Source organism: Salvelinus fontinalis, chromosome 23 (assembly GCF_029448725.1).
Source record: "Salvelinus fontinalis isolate EN_2023a chromosome 23, ASM2944872v1, whole genome shotgun sequence".
NCBI lineage: Eukaryota > Metazoa > Chordata > Actinopteri > Salmoniformes > Salmonidae > Salvelinus > Salvelinus fontinalis.
In genome coordinates, this window is record NC_074687.1 from 34,455,472 (window position 1) to 34,475,189 (window position 19,718).

The window sequence follows — 19,718 nt, forward strand, 5'->3', positions numbered from 1 at the left end:
ACATTGCTACTGTATGTGTACAGCCACAACGGGAAGGGAACAAAGAATACACTGATTAATGACAGCAAAGGGTGGAACAGGAAGGAGGAAGGACACCAAGTGAAAGAGGGAAACATATAGGGCAGGATGTATAGGCGTGGCCTAAATCATGCAGCTCAGGCCTAACTCCAGCTACACCCTGCACCTCCAGCTGCGTTCACAATGTTCAAGGTCATGTTTACGTTTCCATTCTCTCAAGTGTCAATCATTGCACAGGCACTGCTAAAAATGAAAACAATGCAATTTTCTGGTTCAGTTGTCCCTGAAGGCTAGGACAGGGCGGAGAGGCCTAACATTTATCATCTTTATGAGTCATTCTTTTGTCTTCAACTGGCGAATCAATACTGTTGTTTACAAGATATTGAGAATGGTTATTCTTGTACTGACTTAGTTATAAAGTAAACCAGCAGGTGGTGGTTTGCTTCTGTTCAAAATGGTTATTTGGTTATTTTATATTTAAGAAGCCTATAACTTTGTCTGTGTTCTTAGCCACCATTCTTCCACCCCTTCCTTCCACCCCACATTGATATAAGCCACCATATCGATCATTTCACCATCACGTTCTTTGGCTGCATTCATAGCATGCTCGGTCTCTTGCGTTCCAACCACTGAGGCATCGGTCCATGCACTTAGACTCTGCTGCAGAATCCCAAGCAGGACAGTGGATTTAACATGTGTCCGTGCACTATAAAACACCATTAAGGAGCATCACAAAAGTAAAATACAGTGCACCGTTACAACTGAAATAGAAATGAATAGTGTATTTGAGGAGGTGGCAGGCTCAGGCTTGAGGGATATGATAAATCATATTCATAAGAGATGCAAAAACAAATCCAACCAATAAACAGTCTTCAGTGAACAGATTGTACCCAATTGCTGAATGAGAGAGACTTCTCTTACCTCTATCATAATATGAAAGGCGTGCTAGTTAAGGAAAGAAAACAACATTTCCAGCATGAGAGACATGGAAGCATTGTAAGCACAGAGAGTGGCAAAATAAATGATAATTGAGCTGATGACCTATGGACTGAGGATATAACACCACTCCTCTCCTTGTTCTGACCTGACCTAGGATCAGGGACACCAAGGTTTGTCCTGGGAGTCAACCATGCTTTCAACTGACCTCAATTCAGTTCACTGGAAGCTGTGGAGGCGAACAACAAGAGTGGGCCATTTTTACAAAGCAACATCTGGAATGAGTAACCAGTCAACCGTGAGTTCCGCTGCTCACCTGCAGCCAAGTTTTCAAGTCACGACAGCGTCTGAGAGTCCATTAGGCCGCCTGTCTGCCTGAGAAAGCTTTCTATTTCTCTTTACTTTACACCCCGTTACAAAACCATCATATTGAAGCGCCAGCCAATTCATTCCTACACCATTCACACACAACTGGCTAAAGGCAATAGGGGTGAAGTGGGTGAGTGACAGTACTCACGGCTAAGGCAATAGGGGTGAAGTGAGTGAGTGACAGTACTCACGGCTAAGGCAATAGGGGTGAAGTGAGTGAGTGACAGTACTCACGGCTAAGGCAATAGGGGTGACGTGAGTGAGTGACAGTACTCACGGCTAAGGCAATAGGGGTGAAGTGAGTGAGTGACAGTACTCACGGCTAAGGCAATAGGGGTGAAGTGAGTGAGTGACAGTACTCACGGCTAAGGCAATAGGGGTGAAGTGAGTGAGTGACAGTACTCACGGCTAAGGCAATAGGGGTGAAGTGAGTGAGTAACAGTACTCACGGGGTAAATCATACATTCTAATGGTGTGTGTCACAATGGTACTATGTTTAGCGTGTGTGTGAGGAGAGAGGCTACTGCTAACTCCAGGTTTTCAAGCCCAGCTATGTGTGCATATTACAGAGTGTTCAGCCCCAGGATGCTATAAAAATGACAAGTTGACGGTAAGCATTTCAGTGGCTGCCAACAATTCCCCCAGAATTCGCAATGGCTGTTAGAGAGTGTGATTACGCTTCTGGTCCCTTCCCTCCCCTGACACACCGCCAAGCGAGCACACACTGTTCTCACAAGCACACGAGCATGCGCACGCAAATGTGCACAAACACACACACACACATCCCTGGTAGCACTGCTGCACCTAAATGCTCCTGTAGCATGTAAATTAATTTGAGTGAGTGTGTGTGACTCAGTAAGTGTGTGAGTGAGCGAGCAAGTGATGCATGTGTATGTGTGTGCAAGCACGTAAGAGCCTGCACAAGACATAAAGCCCATGAGAATGTCAGAGAGTCAAGACTAGAGTATAAATAAGAGTATAAAATAAAATTCCAAGCAATGGTAACGCCTGTGAAATAAAGCTGACCAAGGACTTAAAAGGACCCAGGTGGCAGTAAGCGAAATACAACAAGACAGGTGCACTCTGCTTGATTTGTCTGTCTGTCACTTCAGTGAGACCTTGGTAGTGGAGAGAAAGCAAGTGTTGGAAGGACATTAAGTAGGGTTAAAAGCCCTTGCGCCCTCTCTCCTCTCCCTCTCCGCTGAAGGACATGCTTACTCAGAGGGTGCCTTTAGAAGGCTGATGAATAATGAACAAGCATTCCTCTGCTCTCTTATCCCGCTCTTTTCCTCTCGGATCACATTGCACTCCGGGAAATATAGGTTGAGGAGGGTGAGCCCTGGCCAAACAGCAAACCAGAGGAGTGACCAATCAGTGTGCGTGTGACCCCACAAGAATAGTAAACAAACAAAAATGTGATCAACTGGGAACATTTTGTTAGTCCCACAAGGTCAAATGTTATTTTCTAGGGGGTATAATTTGTGTTAGAATTAGGTTTAGGAGTGTCATGACTTGCCCTGGGGGGAGGATCATAGCCCCCCCCCCCTCTCTCTCTCCACAGTTTTATGACTTTACTACAGGTCATAAATACCTGGTAGAAACTGCCATGCAGTATTGAGGGAGAGTCTACCAGAACAAAGAGCTTCTCTTTGTTCAAAACTCCTAATCACCAAAATGGGGGAATTAAACAATATTTCTACTTTTTGAGAATGTGGGAGTGGTCCATGAACACTTAAGGGACAGTCATGACGAGTGTGTTTCATTTGGTGATCTCATGAAGGACAGGAAACACACAACTGTATCTCTTAAATGATACATTTCCCAGCTGTCAGGTTTACATCTAAATATTGTGAAACGTATGTGAATAAACATGAAAATATTTGTGAAAAGATGTAAACCTTCTAAATGAGAAAATATGGGTTTTCATACCAAGTCAGTAACCACACCCACGTGAGCATAGACATAGAGTCGGCATCATGGACCACCCTTTTCTCTGAAGTGTATAAAACCCACTCCTGACTAATTTCACACCAGACCAAAACATGCCGGGTGACGTTGGTGTGTGAAATGGTTTAAACTACAACTCTACCAAAGGACAAGTCAGAGAATGCCGGGACAGGAGTCCCCACGTTGGAATGGCTACAATTCTATAGGCCAGAGACCATACAGCTGTAGTTTTGGCTACACGGCTGAAACGGTTAAACTCTGAGACTATCGATCACTACAGAATAAGAGCAAATCTTAGACGTATAATTACTAGTCTGCAGCTAGAAGTCTAGAACGAGAATACCGACAACCGCCGAAGCATCTATTCTATGATAACAATTCCAAATGGTACTCTGAAGTATCCATTCTAACCACCTACAACCACGAAAGACATTGTGACTTCTGAGAAAGTTAACCAGAGACTCTGATGAACTCTACAGGACGATTGAGTGTTTTCAACGGAGAGACAACAACGGCATACGGGCGTAAATATATACATTGCAATTATTCTGGAATGAGCGGCCGTTCATGTGCAAAGGATTAGCATTTCAATTATTATAATTATCCACTGTGTGTAGTGAATCGATCTTGTTTTTCCCACTCTTGCTCAGTCCCCACCCCTTTCCTTTGTCTACCAAGCCGTCATATCGGCTTAGCCCACTAGGGTCTTTTCTATCATTGTTAGTAACCAATATATACTGTTTGTTTGTTATGTAATTCTGTGTGATTATTTAGTTAGTTAGTTAGTAAATAAATAATTAAGCCATCTTTGATTCATGATTTTAACTAGCGTTCGTGCAGATATCCAAGGGTTTGCGACTTTCAGTAATGAGAACTGATGAGGCAATTAATAATCATTAATGGAAGACTAATTGATAAGATATTAAAATATCTGAAGAATTATATTTAGGGAAATTATAACTCTAATGCTAAACATTTTCCCGTGGTGCCCCGACTTCTTAGTTAATGTATACACGATTAGTTTAATCACGTAATAATTAAACCTAGAGAATTGATTTGATAATATAAAGTCTTCACATTTAATGATAGTCCAGACACAACAGGAGTTATGGTTAGTTTTAGGGTTAGAGTTAGAGTTAGGTTTAGGGTTAAGGAATGGTTTTGAGGTTTGGGTTAGGGTTAGGGTTAGGGATAGGGAAAATAGAATTTAGAATGGTTATAAATTGTGTCCCCGCAGGGTTAGTTAAACAAGACTGTGTGTGTGAGCATTGAGCTAGTCGCTAGTGCACGCAATGCAGAGATTTAGTGTTAATCTTTACCGTGGATCTCCTTTGTCGCTGCTGTGCAATCGATGTGATATATGGTAATGGACCAGCATGCATAGTGTAAATGCATAGCTCAACTTGTTTGGGAAGAATGCATGGCTGGCATGAAAAGCACTGAATGTGCAGCTATATATATATATATATATATATAAATATATATGACTCCTGCTTGCTGTAGATGGTCCAGTAGATAACAGCAGAGCGAGAGAGCTGCAGTATGGGTGTGGGAAGCCAGCATTAACGAAAACATGGCTTGTTATTGATCAAATTCAGGCATGTCTCATTGACCTGCGTGCAGCAAGCCTTTTTATAACCGGGGGGGAGGGGGGGTAGAGATGAAGAGAGCATGAGCGGGCAGAGGGAGAGAGTGAGGGAGGAAAAAAAGAGAGCGAGGGCATGCATTATTAATCCAACCCTCCCCCTCTCCTCTCTGAACGAGCGAACGCTTTCCTGTACTCAGTGTTCTGTGCTGTGGTGCGGGTGATGATGAGTGGGCGAGGACCACACACACACACTTTAAACCCCAATGATTATCAGGTACTGTACTTGCATAGAACGGCCAGGCCATACTGAGAAAGAACCACACATCATAGGGAGGCCTAACCAGCCTTTCTTCTATCAGAATTGCACTAACAGATACACTGTACACTCGTACCAAGATAGTCAGTATCTAATGTACAGCATGTCCATCTTTGTCTTCTGACTATTATAAAAACTCATGAAGTGGATTGGACATTGGTTCTAAAAGCAGCCCTGATGATCCATTGTCAGAGAAGTCGGGCTCATTTTAAAGAGAGGTTGAGGGCCCCTCAGCCCAGGAGCCTCAGAAGGGGTCAATGTGACCTCTGAACTTACGGAAATAGGCATAACTGTGAAGGACAATTCTGCCACTTTATAACCAGTTATTATGCTGTTAGTATACTGTATATGCATTACTATTTAATGCACATTTTGATGTTTTATAATTTTTGTTAGTCATACTGCATATTCCTAGTTTTTGTAATTTTGAAGCTTCTGTACTGCCCTCGTCTACAGCATACTACAATTCCCAGCGTGCATTTTGTCACCTATGAAGCAATGCTCAGCTTAGTCAGCCACTTAGCTAGCTGGCTATCAAGCCCAGAAGAAAGCTTAGTCTAAATATATTGCTTATATCATAAGTTATAAGTACATTTCACATTACTTTTGGGTTGAAAATATATTATAATGTCATTGTCACCAAAAAACTGCAATGCACAAAAAATTATTGCATGTAGATTCTGACTAGCTAGCTACGCTAACCATAACACAGAGTTACTTCAACTAGTTAGAATGCAAGCTAGCCTGACTGCTCCATCCAAAATAACAGTTTAATCTTAGTGGCTGTCTTAAACAACATGTAGGCCTGTTAAAAAACACAACATTTATTATGACTTTTACAGGCAAATCATTACAGAATCCTAGTATCTCTCAGCCTGTATATTTGGTGCTTTTTTATTTAATTTATTTAACCTTTATTTAACTAGGCAAGTCAGGTAAGAACAAATTCTTGTTTACAATGACGGCCAAACCCTAACCCAGACGACGCTGGGCCAATTGTGTGCTGCCCTATCACGGCCGGTTGTGATACAGCCTGGAATCGAACCAGGGTATGTAATGACGCCTATAGCACTGAGATGCAGTGCCTTAGACCACTGCACCACTCTGGAGTGCAGCTAAGTAGCTAAAGTGTTTTCTACGATAACAGACAAATACAGCCTCAGTGACCAAGCTACCATCCAACACTGGAGGCGTATTGGAACTAATAAAAAGTATGACGTTTACAAGTAATTCAATTAGAACAAATTTGGAAAGGGCACAATGGCTGCTGGAGCTGCAACTTCAGTCGGTGATTATGGGAGTAGTTTTGTAGAATGGAATCATGGGAGTTTGAGTCTTGAACATCAGAAAAATATTGGAATAGGCTGACTATAAATACACTACATGACCCAAAGTATGTGGACACCTGCTTGTCAAACATTTAATTCCAAAATCATGAGCATTAATATGGAGTTGGTCCCCCTTTTGCTGCTATAACAGCCTTCACTCTTCTGGAAAGGCTTTCCACTAGATGTTGGAACATTACTGTGGGGACTTGCTTCCATTCAGTCATGAGCATTAGTGAGGTCCGGTGCTGATGTTGGGCGATTGGTATGGTACTATACTGTAAAGAAAGAGCGTCATCCTTGTGTTCACTGGGCTCCGTGCAGGCCAGTAAAGTTCTTCGACATTGATCTCGACAAACCATTTCTGCATGGACCTCGCTTGTGCACGGGGGAATTGTCATGCTTAAACAGGAAATGACCTTCCCCAAACTTTACAGTGGGCACTATGCATTGTGGCAGGTAGCGTTCTCCTGGCATCCGCCAAACCCAGATTTGTCCGTCGGCCTGCCAGATAGTGAAGCGTGATTTATTACTCCAGCGAACGAGTTTCCACTGCTTCAGAGTCCAATGGCGGTGAGCTTTACACCACTCCAGCCGACGCTTGGCATTGCGCATGGTGATCTTAGGCTGCTCGGCCATGGAAACCCATTTCATGAAGCTCACGACGAACAGTTCTTGTGCTGACGTTGCCTCCAGAGGCAGTTTGGACCTCAGTAGTGAGTGTGGCAACCGAGGACACACGATTTGTATGCACAACGCACTTCAACACTCGCCAGTCTCATTCTGTGAACTTGTGTGGCCTACCACTTCGCTGCTGAGTCGTTGTTGCTCCTAGACGTTTCCACTTCACAATAACAACACTTTCAGTTGATCGGGGCAGCTCGAGCAGGGCAGAAATTGACATCCTATGACGGTGCCACGTTGAAAGTCTCACAGAGCTCTTCAGCAAGGCCCTTGTACTGCCAATGTCTGTCTATGGAGATTGCATGGCGGTGTGCTCGATTTTTATACACCTGTCAGCAACAGGTGTGGCTGAAATAGCCGAATCCACTAATTCGAAAGGGGTGTCCACATACTTTAGTATATGTAGAGTATCATTCTATAGGTTCTTGACCGTCTATTTAAAAATATTTCCAGATGTTATTAGACAGACAACCAGAGCAACATATAGCAGGGAGTTCCAGTATGATCAGAGAACTACAGACAGGTTACATAGATCACTGAAAATGGCTGTCCATAACTTCTTGTATTAGTCAGCTCCTACTTGAAAACGTAACAGAGAAGCAATTTCCTGATTTGCTAATCACTAAACAGTCATGAAAACATAAAATTACACTAAAACTGTGCAGGACATCACTAAATACTTCATAATAACAACCCACATGTTAAAAGTGGCAGAGTTGTCCTTTAACTTGAGCCTGTTGCTGTTGCAGCTGTGGCACAGCCTCAGTAAAATCTGAAAGGACACATCGAACACAGCCAGCCACAACACTGCTGGGTAAATAAAGATGATAGCGGAACAGCATGGTTTCTCACATCCACTTCACAGATCCCACTAACTCCAACATGAGCAGAATACAGTGGCCTACATGAATGGCTTCACTGGCTTGATGCCAAACAACTCACCATGTGTGAAAGGTGTCCATACTTTTATGCATCCCTATCACACCCAAGAAGGTAGAGGTACTACTATACTGTAAAGAAAGAGCATCATCCTTTTTTCAGAAATCATTGTGTTCACTGATTTTGGATGCTAGTTGAGGCAATGGAAGACGTTATAATAGACTTATGTTATTAGAATTCACTTCTTTGAGTGCGTCATGTACTAACATTTCTGCCAAACTGCCAAGTATCTGGAGCCTTAGCTTTGGCACAGCCAGGCTTTCATGGAGATTTCACATGCTACTTTGTGAGCATTCGTGTGTGTGTGTGTGTGTGTGTGTGTGTGTGTGTGTGTGTGTGTGTGGTGTGTGTGTGTGTGTCAATGGCAGATAGATTACGTAAACGCTCTGTCCCATCAAAGCAAGGGAACTACATTTCCCGAAAAGGTGTAATTTCTCAGAAAATGTTCCAAAAAAGGGATGGAGGGGGGAAAAAAAGAGTCATAGTACTGCTCTCACAGACTTTAGTCATGATGGAGAAAACGTTTATCAACAAAGCGGGCCACAGTCAAAACAAAGAGGTGTTGCGTCTACAGTGGCATATCTGTGGACACTTGGAATACCTTGCTTCCGCCATCCAGCCAACATAGATCAAATGCTAGCTACAGGCGAACTCAAATGAGAACAACCCTCAGTGATATACAGTAGCTAGTCTATTAAATAGTCATTGCATAGCTAGCTACAACTGTTTTTGCAACTAAGGAGGGTTTTGTACATTAGTGCTGTGTGTTTTCTTACCTGTGTGGGCACCAGGACTGGCGGGTATGCCAATTTGTGATTGCGATACATCCAGAAGGAGAAAAGGATGATTGCAGTGATGCCTATGATGGGCACCAACGAGTACATCAGGGTGGTGAAGAGAGGAGGCTTCGGAGTAACCGGGTTCGACGTTGCTATGGAGGGAAGGGGTGAGCGAAGGAGGGAGTGGGAAAGAGAGTGATAGAAAGACAGAGAGAGTAAAATTAGATCAATCTAGATTATGCCTGGACAAAAGGACTATTGTAGGATGTACTCAAAATCAAGGAGTGCTGAAAGAGTATTTTGTTAATAACTTTGCCAAGAATGTGAAAAACTAAATGGGTTATGTGTTGCGGTCTCTGTGTTCATAATGTAGGGCTGATATGGGCTCAACTCTAGCTGTCTGATGTCATTTTTATAAAATGCATTTCTAGCTGGGTCTCTCTGGGGCTGGGAATCAGCCAAATCTATCCGGGCTTAGTGTCAATGGGTGTGACGGTTAAATCAAGAGGATATCTCGCTCTCAGTCACACACACATGCGCGCACGAAAACACACACACACACACACACACACACACACACACACACACACACACACACACACACACACACACACACACACACACACACACACACACTAGAGCTGGGATGATAAACTGACCAAACTGACCATTTATCGTGGACATAGTGCTGATATTGTTCATTAAGATAAATAACCTACTAGAGAAATGCGAAGTTTGAAATTAAATACATTTGCTAATATGGGTGCTTGATAATGTGACAATTGATAGTTACAACATTAAAAGTAATAGTAGTAGTTTAAAGGGTAATGTAATAAAAAAAATAACTTTGGTGTACATCGTTATAAACTTAACGTTTCATTGTGATAATTCAGTCAATTTATCGTGATATGGGTTTTGTTCATATCGCCCAGCTCTAACACACACACACACACACACACACACACACACACACACACACACACACACACACACACACACACACACACACACACACACACACACACACACACACACACACACACACACACACACACAGTTTTGTATTGCTATCCTTGTGAGGACCAAAGAATTGATTCCCAGCCAAAATCCTATTTTCCCTAACCGCAAACCCCTAAAACTATACCTAACCCTTACTCCTAACCGTAACCCCTAACCTTAATTCTAACCCTAATTGTAAACCTAAGCCTAAAATAGTATTCTTCCTCGTGGGGACCGGCAAAATGTCCCCACTTGTCCGAATTATCCTTGTTTTACTATCCTTGTGAGGACTTCTGGTATTCACAAGAATAGTTAAACGAACACACACACACACACGAAACCTGAACACAGAGACAGTACTCTGAAGTCAGATGATTTGATCCCTAACGATTCAGTAAAAACTCACTTTAATCTAGTAGCCCTGTAAACTGTGGGGCCACAGGCTTGGTGATTGAGTGAGTTAGTGTATCTGTCTAAAGCCTGTTTGGTTCGCAGGCACCCATCCTGGCACAGGCCCTTTACAGGGATTCATGAAAGAGAGACCTGTAATCTCAACACGGACTCGTTTCACCGCTGCGGTGGATACCCCTTCCCTCGCCTGCCAGCGTGACATCCAGTGTGTGTATGTGTGTATCGTTACTGCTCTATGTGGGGGACCTCAGCTGAACTGGCAATAGGTAGTAACATTGCGTGGTTAAAGAGGGGGCACTGTTTGTGATACTGCTGTTGCCTGCCTGCCACAACCCCCCCTTGCCATGCCCCTCCCCCTCTATACCAATCTCTCCCCCCCCCCTCTCCCAGCTCTCTGCCCAGTGCTCCACTTTAGCTGCAAGTGGGATAAGAACCCGGATTAGCCTCTTTGAGCTGAAAAATACATCAGACCCAACTCCCCCCCCCCCCCCCCCCCACTCTCCAACATGCCTCCTCTTGCCTACTGCGTGCTCCCTGCTCTCCACACCCCCACCTCGCCCCCAGGGCAATAGGATCACCACACTGTACACGCCACTCAGGCATGGAGCCGCTCTGGTCAGAAGGTCAAGCTCTCTCCCGTTCTCTCCCTCTTTCTATCCACTCCTGCATGGTTGATCCCCAGATAGGCCCTGTTGCTAGGTTAAAAAAAGCAGCTGTGAGCATGTGCAGAGCCTTATGCTCGATACGATAGTAAGGCACCGACCGAGTTTTTCATTCCAAATATCCAGGGAATTCCACATCTAGTTAGTCACTGCTGCAAATACGTACATGTTTAGTTGAATAAGCAGAGGGAGAAAGGCATGCCTAATGTACTGTAGTAGAGCCCATCTCCCCACCCAAAGCTTTAATATATAGTCAGTGGCCAGTTTATTAGGTACTCCACCCCATTCACAAAAATGTACTGCTACTACAGACAGTGAGTCACGTGGCCGTGGCTTGCTATATAAAGCAGGCAGACAGGCATTGAGGCATTCAGTTACTGTTTGAATTGGCAAAATTAGTGACCTAAGCGACTTTGAGTGTGGTATGATTGTCGGTGCCAGGCGCGCCGTATCCAGTATTTCAGAATACTTGATCCGGCGCACCTGCCAAGTGGCCACCCTCCTGGGCTTTTCACCAAGAATGGAGCGACAAACAAAAAACATCCAGTCCGCAGCGGTCAGGTAGGCGAAAACAGCTCGTTGATGAGAGAGGTCGAAGAAGAATGGCATGAACTGTGCAAGCTAACAGGCGGGCCACAAACAGACAATTAATGGCACAGTACAACAGTGGTGTGCAGAACGGCATCTCAGAATGCACAACTCCTCGATCCTTGTCACAGATGGGCTATTGCAGCAGACACCAGGTTCCACTCCTGTCAGCTAAAACCAAGAAGAAGCGGCTCCAGTGGACATGTGATCACCAACACTGGACAATTGAGGATTGGAAAAACATTGCCTGCTCCAACAAAGTCCGGTTCCTTTTGCATCATGCTGATGGCAGAGTCAAGATTTCGGGTAAGCAGCATGAGTCCATGGACCCATCCAGCCTGGTATCAATGGTACAGGCTGGTAGCGGTGGTGTACTGGTGTGGGGAATGTTTTCCTGGCACATGTTAGGTCCCTTGATACCAATTGAGCAACTATTGAACGCCACACCCCGAAGAATTCAGGCTATTCCGGAGGCCGACCCGGTACTAGATGGGTGTACCTAATAAAATGACCAGTGAGTGTAACTATTGTATAACCTCTATCTGACTCCAATGCAAGAACACACAAATACTTTCCCCATTAATTAATATGACTATTCTGAAAAGGGCAATTCTGTTCATTGTTGAGCAACAATAGCACAAGAGGAAAAGGAGTAACCCAACCACAACATTAAGGCATTTCTGATCACTGATAATATTTCTCTTTTCTTTGTACTCAACTGAGGATGTGGTAATAAAAAACATGTTTTGCCAGGACCAAGAAATTCCAGAACCAAGGAACATTAAGAGATTTCTGATTAGATGTTTCTGTTCTGCATTCTTTGAGGATATCATCAGATTATTACATATCTTTTTTTTATCAAAAATTACGGGAAGAATGTAGATTGAGTTCCAGGAAGATTTGTTGCTTGGCAGAGCGAGCAGCACCAGTGGAGGAAGCTGATGTCAGTGTGCCCAGACCCAGCTAGCTACACCTCCTCTGAGTCACTGCATTCCTCCTCCTGCTAAGAGGATGTTTAGCAGTGAGGCCCGTTAACTCAACGGGGATAAGGAGGACAGATCATCCCCTTTTAATCTTAAAGACACAGCAATCCCTGATGAATGACACACAGGAAGCCACACAGGACACGGTCAGACACACCATGGCACATGCCGGAATTCACTGCACACTCACTGGAACTAGGAACATCACATTACGCCGCACACTTCCCGGAATATGGAGCAGATTTGACGAAGCAGAGCGGTTATGCAGAGCGGTTATGCAGAGCGGTTATGCAGAGCGTCAGCGTTATGTAACGTGAGAGAATAAAGATGACTAACATATTGGGTTATTTATTTTGTTTCATGTCGTAACAAAAGTCAAAAGGTCATGCTCCGGACAAAGGCAAGGACGTCAGATTTGAGCATAACATATTTTTCAGTTGATATGGTGTCACTACATAAAGGAACACAAGCATGCGCACACACACGACTTACTCTGAACAGCTTGTGTGTTGTCGGGGGTGTAGAATAACTTTTGGTTGCACATGTTTCCTTCACAGCAGCAGAAGAACACATCTGGACTTTCCTTCGTCTCCACACATTCAGTTCTGGAAAAGAGAGCGACAATGTTGTCATAACAATGTAGTAAAATGTTGGTCCCTTCGGGGCCCAATAGCTTAGCAAACCTTCCCTTTTCTAAACTCTTTTTGGAACTTATTTTGTTTCTTTGGGTTACAATTGTATATCTAAGGAAAATTTGGTATTTCAGAAACTGTCCTTGAGCTTTAGACTGGAGCTCTACAGGAATAGTAATATAATGGTTGTAAAAATATGATGTTGCTGTAGGTACAGAAGGCTACTTCCTGTAAAAAAAGTACTTTTGTGTTTCACCTCGTAAGTTTGGAACTCAGTCAAATCAAGAAAAAATGAAGTAAAAAAATAATGAATTCTATATTTAACTGACAAACTTACATTCCATTAAACCCTATCAAAGCTACACTCCGTTCTCTAAACATCCCTGACTAGATAAACAAGCTTATTAACCGAAGCAGAAACAAAATTAGCCGTATTCACTCCAAACTATGTTTGAAAAAAACATTTGGCTGTTGTTTACATGTAGAGTATACACACGTAAGTTGCCGCACGGTCGGAGCTACCAGTTGCTCTACATTGAGGAATCACATGGCAGCATGCCACACTTCAAAAACACATCGATTTGGTTACTGCAGATGGAAGGTAAACGGGTTCAGTGGCATGCTAAGACAAGACCCGCCGTGTAAATTGGCCTTTCTGGGCCTGGGTTCTCGCACGCTATGACAGAGAATGTTTCTGGCAACGCTAGCTGACATGCTGGATGGATAGCTGGGCAGATAACATCACAATTTGGTGGAATGGAGGGGGAGCTAAGCTTAACAGCAATAACATGTTTACACAAGTGAAGAGGGGCTAAAGTGTTACACTTAAACATCAGGTGATATATATATATATATATATAAAACCCTGAGTGAGGAAACATTTCATCCATCTCTTTCTGTCTGTTCTGGCTCACAGGACAAATGTGCAATATGCAAACATCTAGGCCTAGCTTGTTTAAAAAAAACACTGAAGAAGCTCAATTGTTTATCGCAGTAGTGTAGCTGTTAGAACAAGTTGAGAGTGCTAATGCTGACATTTTTTAAAATGTGTAGCCTGCAAGGAACCACGTTCATGATTTTTCGTCCTCCCCATTCGACACCTTTCACATCATCTTCATGGGACGACCAAGTCCTCACACAGAATGGAGGTACTAGATAGGCCTATAAGAGTAGTCTTCACTGATTATACTGATAACATTTGTCATCCATTCCAAAACACCAATGATACATTTAGTTATTCCACCGTGTGTCATTGGTGTGTTGTAACAGATCACACATGTTATTCAACCCACCCCCACAGAACCCTGATGCAATAGGCCCTACCTGTCATAGCAGTTGGTATCATCCAGCCAGCAGCCCTGCTTGACGATATCTACGGTTCCCGACACATTCCTCCAGGTGGCAAAGCAGTGTCTCCGCTTGTCCTTCTCCCCGGCACACGTCTCGATGCCACTGCGGTTACCCCGGTTCTCCTGGATGGCAGCAGGGTTGGGGTTGTAGTTGTAGTGGACACACTCCTGCGTCTCTGACCGGCCTAGGATAGCCCCTGAGGAACAGAGAGATGGAGACACTAGATCAAAAGACTTTGAGGTGAAGGTCGAACAGCATTCCTGTTGTAAGGTGAACGTGTTAATAAATCATTTGGGAGAATCGGTTGAAGAGCGTTTCAAACACCAAACCACAGACATGAATCAATACATAAAAGAAGCCTACTGTGTCCTGCACATCAACATAGTTCATTTTGGGACAGCCCTGTCTACAGTGTAACATCATATGTCCTTTTAATCTACTACTAATCTATTGCTCTCATGATGCAATGCACGGATGATGTAACTCTCCACTCACTGCAGGACAATTACAGGACGGAGGCATTAAAGGCCACTTCCAGGGCTGCAGTGATCACTAACAGAGCCATCTCTCATCAGCCAGCCTCCCTCCACAGTGTGAAGCCTTACCACAGCCCTGTAATTAACCAGTGGTGACAACTCGAGTGCCTCTAGAAACTGACACACACACAGTCTTCAAATGCTGTGTGGGAAAATCTCTGGCCCTGGCTGATTGTGATATGATTTGTTAATGATTATGTTTGATAGGTCCAGGAGGGTAATGGGATAGAATTCCCATTCAGAGAGAAGAGTGTCGTTTTCAACCGAATCAGCAGCGGTGAAATAAGTCGAATGTCATTTACTGTACTGAATCACAACACATGACAATAATTTAGCCCACTGCACCCCCACCCCATCCATTTTGATAAGTAACCTAGGCATGAAATCTTCTAGTCTGCAGCTAGTAAAATACAGCCCCTATTGACAGTATGCTCCAAGCTGTACAAAGCACACAAGTCAATCAAACAATTTCCAATAATGTACTGTCACGCATAGTTAACCATAGAAAGGTCAGGCTATCCTCATTCACTGAGCCATAGACATGACAATGAAAATATAAACATGAACCTGCGAGGCGCCAGGCACCACAGGTTGATTCATCCCTGGATAAGATTTAGGGCCTACTGCTTAAGGAACTTATTCACTATATAATCTCAAACACCAAAAAGGCTAAACAAAAATAATTTGTATTTTAGGTATAATCCTTGAGACTTATCTAAACAACAGGAAAAAGGATTTTGAATATAAAGTGCAAAACATAGCCTGAGAGTGCCATATGGTTTAAGAAACCACAACAATATGAGCTTGTGGTCATGGTTAACCCTGACAAAACCTCAAGTGGTAACAGTGACTGAAAACAAAAGGATATGGTGGGTGTGGTTTGACAATGGTGACACTTCTGCTTGTTAAGGCAGGGAAAAGAGGCTCTGACACAAACCAATGAACATGCAAAGGTCTTTCTCTCTCATCTCTCTACGTGTGCCAAATATAGGAGAACTAACAGTTTAGAAAGCTTTCTATAAATAGGCTTGTCGGCTTGATTCAGCTCAAATAGGATAAAATGCTACTGTTTAACCTACGTAATCTATTGTAAAGTCTATTCTTAACACATTTTGTCTTCGGGGTGTAAAAAGACACACACATCCTTAATTAAAAATAAGAAATGCATAATTTAAAAAGTACAAAGAGATATTTTGAGAGAGAGTGAGACAGAAAGGGACAGAGAATCAGAGACAGAAGAGAGAGACTGAGAGCGAGAAGAAAGAAAGAAGTCACCTGCCACATGTTAGTAGAGCCAAGGGCCCCCTGAGACACAGAGGGGGCTCTCTTAGTCTCTTCATTCTGCTCATATCGAACAGGGCCAGGGACAAGGGAGTCGGGACCTACAGTGCCGTTTTGTTCTGACAATCAATTATGAGGGACAACTAAACAGGATAGCTAAACATGGAATGCTCTGAGCCCAGGGGGCAGAGATCTGGAAACTGGTCACGCAAGTTGAGTAAGAGAGACTGTTGGCGCCAAGCAAGAAACAAGCTCGGGGATGAGTTGGAGCGCCACAACTGCTTGTGCTGAACAAGCTGTACTGGGCATACAGTACAGACACCATTTACTGTAGGCTACCTCTGTGGGGTCACAGTTTGACCATGTGTTTGCAGTCTGTTCACTAATGTTCCTGACAATGGGACATCTTAGACACTTATTCCAAAACATTTCTTCACAATTTTTTTTGCCTCAACCAATGAGAATAACATCCTCACAGATCAGCACTGCTATGGGGAAGATAGCATCTGACTTAGGGATGGGCGCGGTTAATCGAATATCCGAACATACGTTCAGTATTCGAACACTTGTGAGAGTATTCATTTTATATTTATATTTTTTTTTTTACATTTTAACATCTTTGTCTAAATTAAATTATCCATGATACATTGTTAGACACAAGGATATGCCATGACATTTGACATTCCTAAATTAAAAGGGGCAGAGCAGTCCAAAATGTAATTTCCCTGTTTTTTATATATATTTCCACACTAGGTTGGAGGTTGGTTCGAGGTTGGAATAATACTGTGAAATTGTGAAAGTTATGATAATGTACTTTTAGTGTAAGAGCTGTTTGAAAATGTCTGCTTGTTTGGCTGGATGGGATTTTTGGACCACCTGGTGATTTCACTAGATGTTATAATTTAATAGACCAATAACAAATAGTTTGCCCTCCTCTCTGCCAAAAACAGCTAGTTTGCAAGTTACACATCCCTCACATTAGGCCTCTGTCTCAAACCACCCCTAGCAAAATTCTTGCATGAGAAATTGTATTTAGCTAAGAAGCTATTTTTGTTTCTTTTTTACCATTTTAATTGAAAAAAATTACAGTAAAGTACTTAATTGTTACTCAGAAATCATTTCATATTGAGATAAACATGGCTGCATTGGACCTTTTAATAAAATAACAAACTTGTATTTGAATGTAGTGTTTAGCTATGTAGCCTACGGTGCATTGAGCTACTGCTGCTTCAGACGTTATGTGGCTTTGATATTGTTTTCAGATGCATACAGTAAATGTAGCCTACAGTTCTGAGGACGGACAAAGTGATTGGTTTTATTTTTCAAGCTAATTTTCTCTCTCAATGTCACGACTTCCGCCGAAGTTGGTCCCTCTCCTTGTTCGGGCGGCGTTCGGGGGTCGACGTCACCGGCTTTCTAGTCACCACCGATCCATGTTTCATTTTTGTTTTGTCTTCATTGTACACCTGGTTTCCATTCCATAATCAATGTTCCTTATTTAACCCTCTGGCTTCCCCTTTTGTTTTGTGCGTGATTGTCGTTGTTAAGTGGTTTCTTTTATGTGCTCTGGATATTTATGTTTATCCTTGTTGGAACATTGCTTATTTTGAGTAAAGCTCAGATTTTTAGTCATACCTGTGTCCTGCGCCTGACTCCGCCTTATCCATTCACCTAGAACGCTGACACTCATGGGCTATAGGTTATGGGGTGCATTTGATATAAAAAGGCATTTTACTATCATACTTCATTTAGCCCTCCAGTCAGCCCTGACAACAGTATGCTATTTCCCCCACCTCAGCGATTAGCCTACAGGCGCACACCAACGGAAGGTCCACAAGACCTGACACAGATCAATACAAAACACTCATCAGAAAATGTTGAAACAGAATCGGTTCTATGATGGCAAACATCAGACTTCACTTTCACTCTTGCTGTTAGCCTAGGCTACTGTTATAGCGGTATAGCACCCTGTGGCATTTGACTTTTTTTTTTTTTACTATCCTCCCCCCCAAAATAATTATATTATTCATTTCAAATGCCCATCCCTAACTGACTGTATGCATTCCAAAATAGCCCACATGAAGACATTTTGCTTACATTGAACACATCAAATCCATTACTCAGTCATGGCCCTAGTCCAAGAAGAGACCCATTTTCCTAATTCATATTCATAAAAGTGTAAACGTTACAATAATAACAGCATAATGCCTCTTTAAAAAACATGGTGCTGTGGGGTGTCTGGTGGCATGGATGAAGAAATGTATTTTGGGGGGGGGAATTAATTTGCTAATTGCCACTCGTGGGGATAAACCCAGGGGATTAGTTCTGGAGACACAAATCGCCATTATCAGGATTACAGGGAATCTGCCGGAATTACTGTCACATCCACGCCTGGTGGAGGAGGAGGAAGGCACAGCCGAAGATGCACATCATTCGTCGAAGCCCCAATACCATCATTACAGATCTGGGCCAGCACAAATCACAAAAGGGCCCTGTTCAAAAGTCAGTTTGTTTGTTGACTACTGGGGGATAGTTGGATTGGGCAGGACCTTTGACAATGTTGTATGGACTGGGAGCCAACACATAAACATCATTCCATTTTGACAATCTCAAATAGGCTTGACTAGACTCACTCTAGACAACCCCTAGCCTAAACCTTCTTCCATCATAGGAGCTTCTGTATCCACTATACTCCTCAAAATATTTGGCCCAGAGAGGCATTGGGAATCACAAGCAGCATGTTTACTAGGGGTTAATCCATTGGTCCAAACAGGGAGTCAACAGAATATCTAAATAATCTTCAAAACCCTAATTGAAAACTACAGCAATGCAATTAGAATGCCCAAGTGGTGGTTCTAAACAACTGAAGAGCCATACTGTAGGCATTTTCCTCAGATTTGGTGGTACAACCAAGATGGCTTAAAAAAAAACTTTGCCAGCTCATCAAGTCTGTCTGATTATCTTGTCCATTCCAGCGCAGGCTGGGCAACCCGGATTAAGTGGGAGGGGGGATGTGATTTGAAATTATGCCAAAGAGGGAGCAAAGACACTTTCTCTTGTGCTCCATCTCCACAGGGTGTAACAGGCAATCCCCCCACAGACGTGAAACAAGTGCAGTTATAAATATAGCTCATATTTAGAGATCCACACATACAATCAACTACTGATCTCAAAATAGATGACTCATCTTATTTTAACCTTTATTTTTACTAGGCAAGTCGGTTAAGAACAAATTCTTATTTACAATGACGGCCTAGGAACAGTGAGTTAACTGCCTTGTTCAGGGGTAGAATGGCAAATTTTTACCTTGTCAGCTCTGGGATTAGATTTCACAACCTTTCGGTTACTGGCCCAACGCTCTAACCACTAGGCTAC

General features: G+C 43.0%; 1 protein-coding gene across 2 annotated transcripts in view; it reads right to left on the bottom strand.

Moving 5' to 3' along the window:
- Positions 1-19,718, bottom strand: part of LOC129821189 (activin receptor type-2A-like) — a 44,517-nt gene that overhangs the window by 9,254 nt on the left and 15,545 nt on the right. Inside the window, exons 2-5 of one of the 2 annotated variants that reach the window (XM_055878552.1) lie at positions 14,500-14,722; positions 13,037-13,149; positions 8,899-9,053; positions 940-963 (exon numbers count right to left, since the gene is read on the bottom strand). In XM_055878552.1, the coding sequence (XP_055734527.1) occupies positions 940-963; positions 8,899-9,053; positions 13,037-13,149; positions 14,500-14,722 (515 nt within the window). The remainder of the gene's footprint in view (positions 1-939; positions 964-8,898; positions 9,054-13,036; positions 13,150-14,499; positions 14,723-19,718) is intronic. The other variant, XM_055878553.1, reaches the window with a different exon arrangement.